At 40.9% G+C, this 12,429-nt stretch overlaps 1 protein-coding gene across 1 annotated transcript in view; it reads right to left on the bottom strand.

The window, feature by feature from the left end:
- The window catches only part of SLC17A6 (solute carrier family 17 member 6), a 44,097-nt gene that overhangs the window by 14,681 nt on the left and 16,987 nt on the right, over positions 1–12,429 (bottom strand). The window contains exon 4 of the mRNA XM_033150988.1: positions 221–335. Within this exon, the coding sequence (XP_033006879.1) occupies positions 221–335 (115 nt within the window). The remainder of the gene's footprint in view (positions 1–220; positions 336–12,429) is intronic.

The following is a 12,429-nucleotide window of genomic DNA, read 5'->3' as shown; positions in this document are numbered from 1 at the left end:
CTGCTCAGCTCTTTCACAGCTTCAGAATGAATTTCCTTCAAAGCATTCACATGCAGCCATTGTGCCTACTCCTCCAGGAGCCCCTGCAGGTCATTCTTGTTGGAGCAAAGAAATATGACATGTCAAGGTTACATCATGAGGATCAATCTTTCTCCTATTCGAGTTGGCCATGGTGATAGAGAAGCACACATGTTAAAGAGTTTGTATTTCTTATCCATACCTCTACAAGACCTTGCAAGATTCTGACAAAGATAACACATCCATAATGCACTCGAGCTGCGGACGGTATTAGCATATTGAGAGTGGACGTCAATAGGATAGCTGCACCAAAAACCCTGTAAGAAGAGGAACGCAATGAAATGGTGCTGTTTAAACCTATGTCAAGAACTCAAGCACACTGATCTATCCTTTTATATTTAAGCTTTCCATGAAACATATGTGCTCACTTAGATATCTGTGTTATTCATTCCATGCATGCCAAAATATCTATTTTAGTAGAGGAAAATTGTGGTTTCATAAAGGGTTATTTTAAATGCACTCCACATGCAGGATCCATCTCTTTGGGGAAATATTTCCCCAGTACTTTTTCACAATCAATCCACATTTCCCAGAGTGGGAAGAAGTTCCGGGCTCCGTGCTACAAGGCGTAGTGTCCTTTGCATGAGAGTGCACTGGTGCTTTATGGTGCTTTGCAACACCTTTTAAACAAAATATACAAGCAAGCAGGCTCCTAAAAAACAGGGATGCAGATTCTTCAAGAGAGATTCTTTGCAGCCAACTGCATTCAGCCAGTTTACATCTCTCTCCAATTTCAAAGAGCAAAACTTTATTCTTTTCTGAAACACACTGCAGAACATTTGTTTGACTTCAACCTTGGCAGGTAGATTGCCTATTCAGGAAAATGTCTCCTGACTATTCACTCCCATTGATGGAATGTCAACCAACCACCCTGGACTATTGCAAAGCCATCAACTTAACAAAAGATGGTCACTTTCAGTCACAATGCTAGTACTGGACTTTGCATTTAATCATTCAATATAACACCATCAATGACTTATCACTTGAGGAGGGTCAGTAGGGGAATATGAAAACTGTCCCAACTAAAATGTATTGTGTTAAGCACTATAAAAGTGCTGCTTGTTCTTTGATGTTGGATTCATGCATGCAAGTAATCACTTGATGTTGCATTCATTGAGTAGTAAAGAATGCATGTGTGAACACACATTTAAAGGAATGGGTAGAGAAAACTAATGTCAACACTGACCATAAAGGGAGCTCAATGAACAGTGTTGATTTTGAACCACAATGACATATGTCCAAAACCAATTTCCTACTAAGAACCAAGAACTTACTGCATTACCTTGAACAGGTCATCTACTTCTCCTAGCTGCTGTTAAGGATAAATGGAATAAGGAAAGTGTGTTGCCTTGAACAGGAAATGGGAGTTGCATGGTGATCATCAACAAAACAGTCATTACCCAGAGAGGTAATGTGGCTTGTCTTTAATTCATTACAAACAAAGCGGGAAATAGGGCCATATTGCAAAGCATGGAGCACACTTCCAATACATGCTTTCTATGCATCTGTTTATAGAGAGAGAGAAAAATTCTGGAACTGGAAACAGGATTGATTTTGTTTGAAAAGACAGAAAAATGACTTAAGGCAGCTGTGCAGGAAAAGGTCACTTGGTCCACAGAGGATGCTTCACTGAGATAGGTCTCCACTTCACTCTCTTATTATTAATACATCCCACCAAACCTCTTTCTGTATAAACAATCTCTCTCTCTCTTGAGAAAGAAAAAGCCTGAGTGTGTGACCGAGTACATATACCTATGTTTGACAGCTTTTCTTCACCAGTTTCCTGTAGTTCCTCCCTCCCTAGATTAAGTATACTGGTTTGAATTCAGTGTTTACTTTAACATACAGTTTGTATTTCCTAGATGATGAACTCTATTAAACGTATGAGTGGCTCATTTCCTAGTATTTTATTTTAATCCATTCACTCCAGTGCATTTAACTTACATGAAAAGCTGCCCTTTCACAGGAAAATACCAAGATCCCAATGAAGCCAAGTAGTTAAATATATAAGATTAGGGTATACTTCGTAGTTTGGTTTAATTTTTTTTTAAAGAAACGTTCATCTACATGCCATGTTTCTTTTTTTGCGGTCACTTTTCTATCATAATTCATTTTCTTTTCTATTGTACTTCTGTAGTCTCCTTTTTGATCATTTTACCATAGGTTTCACATATTCTTTCATTGCTAGAGCTGTTCTATTTTATATGAATAAATGTACCTTGCTCTATATCTGGTATTGGTTTTAAGTGGGGACCAAATTACACAGTGAATTGAAATGATTCGGGGCCTTTCCACCCCTCACATGTGATGTCAGTAACCCATCCAATAGTCAGATTAGGGACTCTACATAGCTTTGTGTTGCTCTGCTGTTTCTGTTCCTTCTGTACCATACAGAGAGATAGAGAGATAGAGAAATAGATATATCCCTGTCCATGGGCTTTGCAAAAAATGAGGTTGTCCAAAATGTTGCCTGCAGAGCTGGAGGTGGGTGATGGCTTTTGTTGTTAAAATATAGCAGCAGAGGGTTTAAGAGGGTTAAAATTAATTCAGTGTAGCTCTGCTTTAACAGCAGCAACAACAACAAAACCACAGCCCTTCAGAACTCCACAGGCAGCCTAACTCTGTGACAATCAAAAAGGAAAGGCTGGTGTGAAGCTACAAAGTTTTTTAAAAAAAAAATCAAAAACAAATATGCACACAAGACAATACCCCACTCAGCCACCTGCTAATTCTTGTATGGTAAGAAGCAAAAAACCTGCCCCCACCATAAAGGATTACAGAAGAATGTGAATCCCTTTTATTTTCCCCACAAAAAGCCCCTCAACCTATTTGTTGGCAGTTTGGCAGACTTAATTCACTACTGTAGGGTTTCTGTGCCTGTAAATTTCATCCACTTTGGCCAAAAGGTGGAAAAGCTGTAGCCATGTTTACATTCTCCATTATGGTGAATGGGAAACACAGGGCTTTGCTTTATACCAAGTGGCTAAGGACCTGAAACACAGATCAACACAGAGAGAACACTAAATGGCTAGAAACAGATCAGAATGTTTTTTAATGCACATGTACAGATACAAGGCAAATCTTGGGGCATATGCATACTCCTAGCAAAAAATACAATTAGGGTTTACCTAACTTGCTGCCTGATTTTACAAATACTGTACTGCAAAAACACAGCAGCTCTTAAGACTAGACCTTCAGGGATTTAGTGTTGCACAAGTAAACAGCTAATTTTGTTTATCCAAATTTCTGATTATTTCTGATTTCAGAAATTTGGATAATCATTATTCAAACATATTTGTTTTTCTTTGGATTTCTTAGGCTAGCATGTCTGGCCTGAATGCTCCTACTTGAGTCTCACTATTTTCCTCGCCTATCTTTGTGCTTTTTCTGTTTCAGGAGTCATTTTCTTTACTGAATTAAAGCAGAAATCAAAGTGTTTCATTTTCTATTATTTCATGTCCCTATGCTAGCCTAAGTAGTCTTAGCATGTAAAAATTGTTGGTTCTAAGACAGAACCTCACCGCATGGCAGAAGATTCTAAATAATGTTTTAGAGAGCATACTCTGTTCAAATAAGTGGCTGGCTGGGTCATAGAGTTTTATCTTGGTTCTGAGTGAACATCCTAGAACATGCCTAAGTGTCTCTTGTGGCTGTGTGAAGAATTATAGCCATTTTTGGGTGGTTTTCTACCTCTGCTGATCTTCTTACTGATGAATACCTAAGACATAAGGACCCCAGGGGTGCATGGCACATAGTCTGTAAACCACCATATTCAACACTGTGGACAGTCCATTTTAACATATTTCATTTTCTCTGTGTTCCTTATTTTAGAGGGTTGGCATGGAATGCTCTGATCAGACACTGAGAAGAAAGAGGTGCAACTTTCACTTTAAAAAGAAAATCACACCTTGACTGAATGCTCCTACTTGAATCTAACTATTTTCCCTGCCCATCTCTGGGAGTTTCTGTTTCTGGGGTCATTTTCTTTCTGAATTACAGCAGGAATGAAAGTGTTTCATTTTCTATTATTTTCTGTCCCTTTAATGGCGCAGCCTATATTTCTATATATGCAACCTTGTACTGCAATGTACAAGGAATTTCATCCAAAATCTCACAATGGTATTTATAAAGCTGACATCAAAATAAGAAGAAAGCTAATGTCTGAAGAATAAGGATAAAAAAGCTAAACAAATGCTAGGCTTGACCTCTGCTGTAACAAGGCTAAGCCTTCTAGGTGACTGTTTCATATTCCCTGGCACTCACTGCTCCTTTCTGTATTGTATAACATTTGTATTGATACATCTCCTTAAATTGCCAGAATATTTGGAACAGAGGTGTCTAAATTTGCAAACATTATATTATCACAGTGACTTTTTAACAAACGCCTTAAATGCAACATTGCTCTTAGCTTATTGATATAAAATATTTTTAGTGCCTCTATTTAAAAGCACTAGGGTGTGTTCAGTAACAACACTGAAATTCCAACAGAGCAATGAAATGGCAGCATACACTGTATATAAAACAGCAACATATACAAGCTAGGGCAATTGTAAAGTTAAAACAAATTCAAACCCAACAGATACAGCCTGCCAGCAAAGGCAGTTTAAGTAAGTGCTTTTATTTTTCCCTGTCAAAAATAGCTCCACTTTCCAGAGTCACTCTGGTTGTTTGGGTTCCATTCTGTACTGCAACATTTATACCACAGTCATTTCATGGCTTGCTACCCTTTTCACCTTTTCAGACACAATTAAACACTATTAAACTTGTTTTAATATGAGTCTAGCAGCGTGATCCTATCTGTGTTGATTCAGAAGTCCTACAGTGGGGTTTAAACCCAGGAAAGCATGATTCAGAGACTACAGTCTTAATGCAGGTGATGGGAGGGGAAAACCAGAAGTATGTCTGCAATATCCAAAAAATAATCATTTAAGGACATTGAAGCACATTGTGTGGTTATCTGTCAGCAGATGGAGCAATTGCTTCACTAAATTCTACTTTCAGGAAAGTATTTCCTTATCCAAAGTAAATCACATTTTAAACTGGGCTTTCAGTTAAATATAAATGTTACTTTCAACACCCTACAGCAAGTCCACCCCTCCTTCCATTATGAGAGAATATACAGTATAGCAATACAGCACTAGCACTGAAACGGTCCTAGCAAACATTTAACATTAGGGAGGAAAAAAGGATTGCTTTTATTGTCAGAAAAGCCTTTGTGCTGTCCCAGTTCCTTTGTTTTACATCCATCCTTCTTCCAGGAATGCTTGTACCCTACACTTTGTCTATGCTTGACATTACCCATATCATTTGCCCTTGGCTGCAGGATTTCTCTTTGCAGAAATAGCCAGCAGGATTTGAGCCAATCTAGGTCAAGGCCCTGGTGGGCAGCTACGAATGCTTTAGCCCTTTGGCCTGTGCTGTGGTCCCAATCCAAATATCCCTGAGGTCCTTAAGCCTTTGATTTGTGGGTGGGAGGAAGCTGCTGTTGATGCTCTTTGGGGGGGGATAAGCTCTGAAGTCCACTGGAAGCACTACTCTTGGGGATTCCTATAGAAGCCTTCCCCTCTTAACCACATCATGTTTGTCTCCTGTTCCTCATTTGCTGGTTCTCTCCAGATCCCATGAGAAGGCATAGTGTGATTTGAGTCTGGGTCCCCTACAGCACCACAGTATGCATGTTTACTGAGAAGTAAATCCAGCTTTGCAATGGAGCTTCCTCTCAGGAAGGTGTGTTTAGGATTAGAACCCCAGTTTCAAGTTCCTGCTCAGCTATCAACTCCCTGCACAATTACGACAAAGTCCCAGTTCTCATCTTTACATTTCCATCTGTAACAGGCGAACATGATCCAGCTGAAACAATAAATGCTAAGAGTGCTACACTACTATTGATTTTGATTTTGATAATGTTTTGCCATTTTTATCATTTCTGATGTTTTAAAGGACTTTTTAGACTGTTTACGTCCCATCCAATTTTGTCTTGACAGTGGCAGACTGTGGGATCTCAAATTTGAGAAGTGCCCTGTGCAACACCAAGATTTGGCACCCCCACCTCTCACCTTCCATTCTACATCATAGTTGCAGTGCCCACAAGGCTCTGCACCCAAGTACAACTGAACCGGTCACACTCCTGTAAATCCACTTCTGGTCTTGGTTAGAAATTGTTTTGTTGTTGGCTTTTACACTACAGTGAGCTTCTTTGAAAATGTTATCTAGAAAGGAGATATGAGAATGTTTTAAATAAACAAAGATTCCTGTTACTACTATTCGTACCCTATAAAGCACTATGCAGTCTGAGGGTGCTATATAAATCATTTTCAGTAACACTGCTCCTATCAAATGGCCCTGGGTGTCTGAAGCCGCTTCCAAACCTCTAGGCTGCCAAGTTTAAACCCAGCTAAATCTCATGTCTTTACCCAGACCTGACAGTCAGAACAGGACTCATAGGCTTCGATCCAGCATGGTCCTTCCATGATCAGAAGGACCTTTGATCCAACAGGAACTCCACCTGATTGGAGGAATGGGAAACTATGCCTGCCAATCCCAGCCCCTTCCCCCTATCCATCCCAGCACCATCCCTCACACTGTTTCATAGGTCTTGCAACCCTCAGAGCAGATTTCCCGAGGGACAAGAAAAGGGATATGGAGAAAAATTGATGAAGATGACCTCTCCCTTCCATCATTGTGAGCAGAGCTCCACTCAGGTGATCTGATCCAGACTGTGTCCACCTTGCCCCATGAAGTACAGTTGCTCCCCTTCACTTTCTGTTTTTCACCAGCTGATGAAGATTTTTCTGCTCTAGCCAGTTTTTATTTTATGAGACAAGCAATGCTTTTATGGTTTAGTTTTAGCAGCTGACCCTATCTCTTTTACTGCCTGTTTTATGAGAATATTTTAAAATAAAAAATAGTGGATTCGCATTAGAATTCTTGAATAAACAACGTTTAAAATTAAAAAAGAATGCAGTATACTGCACTGAAGGCTGACAGATGCATTGGATTCACAGTTTCCTTGTCACATTAAACCAGTGATGAGACAGGCTAATTCTATTCATTTAAAAATATATACCCCTTTCTACATGACAAGGGGGTGGAGGCATCTGTGTGTGTTTCTCTAACTAAATCCTATTTTAAGCCTTTCATGAAGGATTAATATGGATAAACTGATTCTCTGCCACCACCTCTAATCTAATAAAAGCTTGGATGCATTATTAATTTTTGCCACACATCTGAGACCCACTTTATTTTTTGTCAAGCAAATCCCCCAGCCGTCCCCTCCCCAAATCCCTCAGTGCATCATTAAGTTGTGAACACGGCTTCATCACCTATGACAGAAAAATGGAAGACCCTCGAGCCATATGGCAGAGGGAGAGATCACTCGATGTTTCATTAGCCCCCTCTGTGGGGAAACCAATGTAAAAAGACACGGCAGGGTGGTGGGAGATCAGAACCTTTCAATGAGGCTTCTGCAGCACCGCTGATCTGCGTGGAAAACAAAGAAGCACATGCTGGTGTCTGGGATCGTCTCCCAAGTGAAGTACTGACTTCAACAAGATGTCAAGCTGGCACACTACACCCCAGGCAAGCACAGGCAAGCCAGGTGCTACATAAGCTGGTTTTATTCCCCTTCGCCTTCTTCACACAGGACATAAATTATGGGATTTGGGCAGGAATTCTGCAACGCAGGGAGTTGGACTAGATGACTGTCAGAGTCCCTTTCCCCTCCATAATTCTATAATCCTATGAATTTGCATCCACAAGATGTCTTGATGGTCACCAATTTTGATAGTTTTAAAAGTGAATTAGACAAACTCATAGGGCTATGTCCCATCTCCCCTATCAGAGATAGTATGCCTCTAAACCGCAGCTGCTAAGAATCACAAGTGGAGGGAGTGCTGTTGCACTTAGCTCCTGCCCTGCTTCCCATGGGCATTGTGAGAAGAGGATGCTGAACTGGATGGCTTGATGGAGCAAGGCTGTTCTTGTCCTCTAAAGACATCTGCAGCAACCATGCAGCAACAGAGTAATAACTTGATATAAATTAGGTCAACAGTAAGTCTAGAATCACATATTATCCTCCAATGTGTGATTGTAAACTTCTTTTTTTGGTTGTGATTGCTGGTGGTAAGGGAAGGTTTAAACTTCTCCTCTCTCTCTACATGCCTGGTCTGTGATGGAACCCCTCAGCACCACCACATAGGACTGGATTATTAAAACCTCATGGCAGAGCTGTAAGCCACACAATTAATTTTCACGCATATGGGGCTAGCTCCTGAGTGACTTTTCATGAAATGGGTTGCAATTCAGTGAAGACTTCCCCTGGATGAAGGGAGGGAGGCAACTTTTGCATATTCCCCCTGGAGTTCCCTGTTCCCATGGGTGGGGGTGGGAGAGGCAAACTCCCCCCTCCCCCCCACACACACAAGGAGCTTGCCCCTCTCCATTGCTGGACTCCTTGTCAATAATATATAGTCCTATTTTTCTTTCAGAGATCTGAGCACGTGGAACACAACAAAGCCACCTAGACATATACTTTGCCGCTACTGTGCCCACCCCCATTTTCCTCCAGTGTCACCACTGACTGTTCCCATTCTGTCTTAGAAGGTCTTAAACAGTCCCCCAATCCTGCAGAGCAGATTTTCAGAGGCACAGTCTAGTATAAGCAAGTTCTTACTAGAGTTATCTATAGGTGACTGTGAGGTTTGGAGCTTTCAGGGTTAAAGAAGCTCAGCAGTTCGCTCCTCCCACAGGGACGAGGATGTGTCACAACATCCGGGGTATCTGCTGTATGCGATGTCTTTGTGATTTATGTGATGCACCATTTATTTCCTGTTCAGTCTTACTTTCAGTTCTGACCGGAGTGGAGATGTCGCCCAAGTCTCCAGGAGAGTCTCTGTGATTTTTATGCTTGTAATTAAAGCTTGCTTGCTTTGAAACAACCCAGACGTTGTGGAATTTATTGCTGGCACGGAAAGGCACACATATCGTTGTGCAAGAAGAAGAAGTAAGAAGTTTGGGGAAAAAAAACTCTGCAAAAGCACTGGAGAAGCAGGAAAATGCAGAGAAAGCGTAGCTGGACACCACCGCAAGTGCTAAACTGGTTTTGAGGCTTTTTCCAGTTAAAACCAAAAGCCCAACAGTGACCTACACTCAAACCTTTTTTAATTTCAGGACATAGCCATGAATTTCATTCTTGCAGGCAAAGAGAATTCTGGGCAGGGAAAGCAGGTGCATTATTATTACAGTTCTGTAAAGATGAGTATGCCTGACAACATCTCTTTTTAATGAGGTGTTAATTTCACAATGAGTACATGAAATCACAGGATGTTATGGAACGTCTCAAAAGCTCACATTGCTGAAAGTGTGTGGTGGAACTAATTAGAATGCCATTATTTTTCTAGGTTAAAATCTAACGGTGGACAATTAATTCACAAAACTCTAGCTTTCATTCTCGTTCTCCTAGCACACAGACATGTGTGTAGCAATTCATGCCTCCTTCGCCGATTTAAAAAGAATAACCTTCCTGCATTTCACATTCCATCAACACACATCAAAACATGTACAGAGACCCAGTCAGCTGCAAAAGCTTTATGGGACACATTACTTTATCATAAGAAAGATGTGAAGTAGAAGAAATCACCTCAGGGCAAAATCATTACAGATACCATCATATTGCTAGGGGGAAGTCTTCCCCATTAAACAGACTTAGGCTGATGCACAACATACAAACTGTTGCAGTTTGTAGAGACAGATAGGAGGCAGGAGGTGGGGGGAGGAGTTTCAGAAACAACAGTGATGCTCTTGTCAGAGCCAGTGTTACTTTGCCACTGCTGCTAAAAAAAACAACAACACCCAGTGGGCCCCATGTTCTAGGAAAGCAAGGAAGAACCAGGCTTCAAGCAAAGATTCCAAACAACAGAGAAAGAAGCTGAAGTCAGTTTAGTGGACTTCACTATAAAAAAATCTGTTAACTACTGATAAATACACTAGAATTACAAAAGCAAGCTGCACCTAGTATGTGGACTAGTTTAAAACACAATGAGACATTATAGAAATCGTTTGGTTAACAACAAGTATATATTGTATTATTATGGACACTGGTATTTTAATAATCTGACTCTTTGTATGTATTATTAAACTTTATCCCGCCTTTTTTTCCCAAGGAGCAAAGGTGGCATAGCATTGCTCCTCACCACATATTATTCTCACAACCATTCTATAAAGGAGGTTTATGGTGGTATCGATAGTGATTGGCCAACGTCACTCAGTGATTTTCATGACAGCAAAGACTAATATGGACCTGGTTCTCCTCAGTCCTAGCCTGCCATTTTAACTACCATACCAGTATGTTTGCTAATACTTCTGTTTTTGAATTTGAATGTAATGCATTTTTAGTGTGTGTGTGTGTGTGTGTGTGTGTGTGTGTGTGTGTGCAACCTCTGTGCCACTCTCATGCTGCCTCTGAGGTTCCCAAAGCAGATTTCCAGAAGAACAGTGGGAGGGGGGCACAGAAAAAAAGCAACCCACCTGCTTTCAGCCATTGGGAGAGTCCCCTGAGTGGCATTCCACTCGGAATGTATGCCACAGTTTGAATATACATGGTCCTTTTTGTGTGTCTTGGAATACAACAAATCAGCATTGTAAGAATCAAAAGAACGATGCTCAAGATAGTAACAGCAGAAGCACAGTAGTAACAGTCCAACGACCCATACTTTTTATTGTTCCGTGGTGGTGAAGCATTCTTGTCTTCCAATTACACACATGTGACTATTTTATTTTAACTGGGAGTCAAGTTTTAATAGGACTCATTATCACCTGCTAGACTGGAAAAATAAATTAAATTCCCTTGAATTCTGCTGTGACAAATCCAAGCCCAAGGGGAATAACTCAAGGACACTTGTTTACTGTGTGACCATGATCACTCTGATTTACAGAATCACACTTCCCATAGAGAATCTGCTTAATCTGTTTGTGTTTTATCTCCAGATAAACACTTTGTTTAATGCAGTTGCTTTATCAGACACCTTGTAGTAAATAATCCAGCAGAACTAGATAGCATAAAGATTTGTTTATGGCCCACTACAATCTGTGGAATCAAACAAGAGGGTCCTGTGAATAATGCTACCTCAGCATCAAGTTTGAACATCCAAGACACACTGATACATATGATCAACATTTATGGAACTTTATTTTCCTGGAGATTAACCAGAGATCTATTCTTCTGGACATATTTCAGAACCAGTGCAAGCTCTTCCTGTTTGAGATTAAGTGGGTGTAGGGATACTTAAATGTGCATTATTTTTCTTTGGGCTGTTTCAATACCCAGAGTACACAGTTTCAAGTTATCACAATCTAGAAAAAGCAGTAAGCTAGCTTGAAGACTTTGATGGCAGCCCAGTGTGTGTGTCATGGACAGGGATTTATTTATTTATTTATTTTTGTCAATCTACTTGCATTTCCCCAGTGAGAGAAAAAGAGGCAGAACACATATTATGTTTTCCAAGAAGATGCGGGACCACATCCATCCAGTGCTACACCAGCTGCACTGGCTCCCGGTGAAATACAGGGTCAAGTTTAAGGTGCTGGTTCTAACCTTTAAAGCCCTGTATGACCTGGGACCCTTGTACCTACGGGACTGCCTCTCCTGGTATACCCCATGGAGGACCTTACGGTCTGCAAACAATAACATCTTGGAGGTCCCGGGCCTCAAGGAGGTTAGACTGGCCTCAACCAGAGCCAGGGCCTTTTTGGCCCTGGCCCCAGTCTGGTGGAACGCTCTGTCACAAGAGACCAGGGCCCTGCGGGACTTGACATCTTTCCGCAGGGCCGGCAAGACAGAGCCTTTGGTTGGGGACCAGTCTGATCCCCCTCCTCTTACAAGACCCTGCATATAAGTGGCCGCTCTAACTCTTCTCAACGGCTCATTCAAATAGCAGAGCTTGGTGAGTACTTAAGGTTCCCAACCCCTATAGTTATAATTTGTGGGTAGCCATCTGATCTTATTTTGATTTTAATCCAATTTTAAGCTGTATTTTAGTTGATAGCTGAACTTTATGTTTTAATGTATTATATATTTTGATGTTAGCTGCCCTGAGCCCGGCTCTGGCCGGGGAGGGCAGGATATAAATAAATTTTTATTATTACTATTATTGTTGTTGTTGTTGCTTCATCATGGTGGATGGTTGCCTTTTGCTGCCATTTACCATGATTAATTGGGGCCATCACATTGTGTGTTCTGGTATTCTCCCCCATGACCACTGGGAACATAGAGAAGAAGCTGGAGAGTCCCACTATGATGGCTCCAATTCACTTGATGAATAGTACATCCAACTATTATTGTATGAATTGCATCAG

The sequence above is a fragment of the Lacerta agilis genome, chromosome 1 (genome assembly GCF_009819535.1).
Source record: "Lacerta agilis isolate rLacAgi1 chromosome 1, rLacAgi1.pri, whole genome shotgun sequence".
Classification (NCBI taxonomy): Eukaryota; Metazoa; Chordata; class Lepidosauria; order Squamata; family Lacertidae; genus Lacerta; species Lacerta agilis.
Note: the sequence above shows the minus strand (reverse complement) of the source record. Positions and strands in the feature narration are given on the sequence as shown.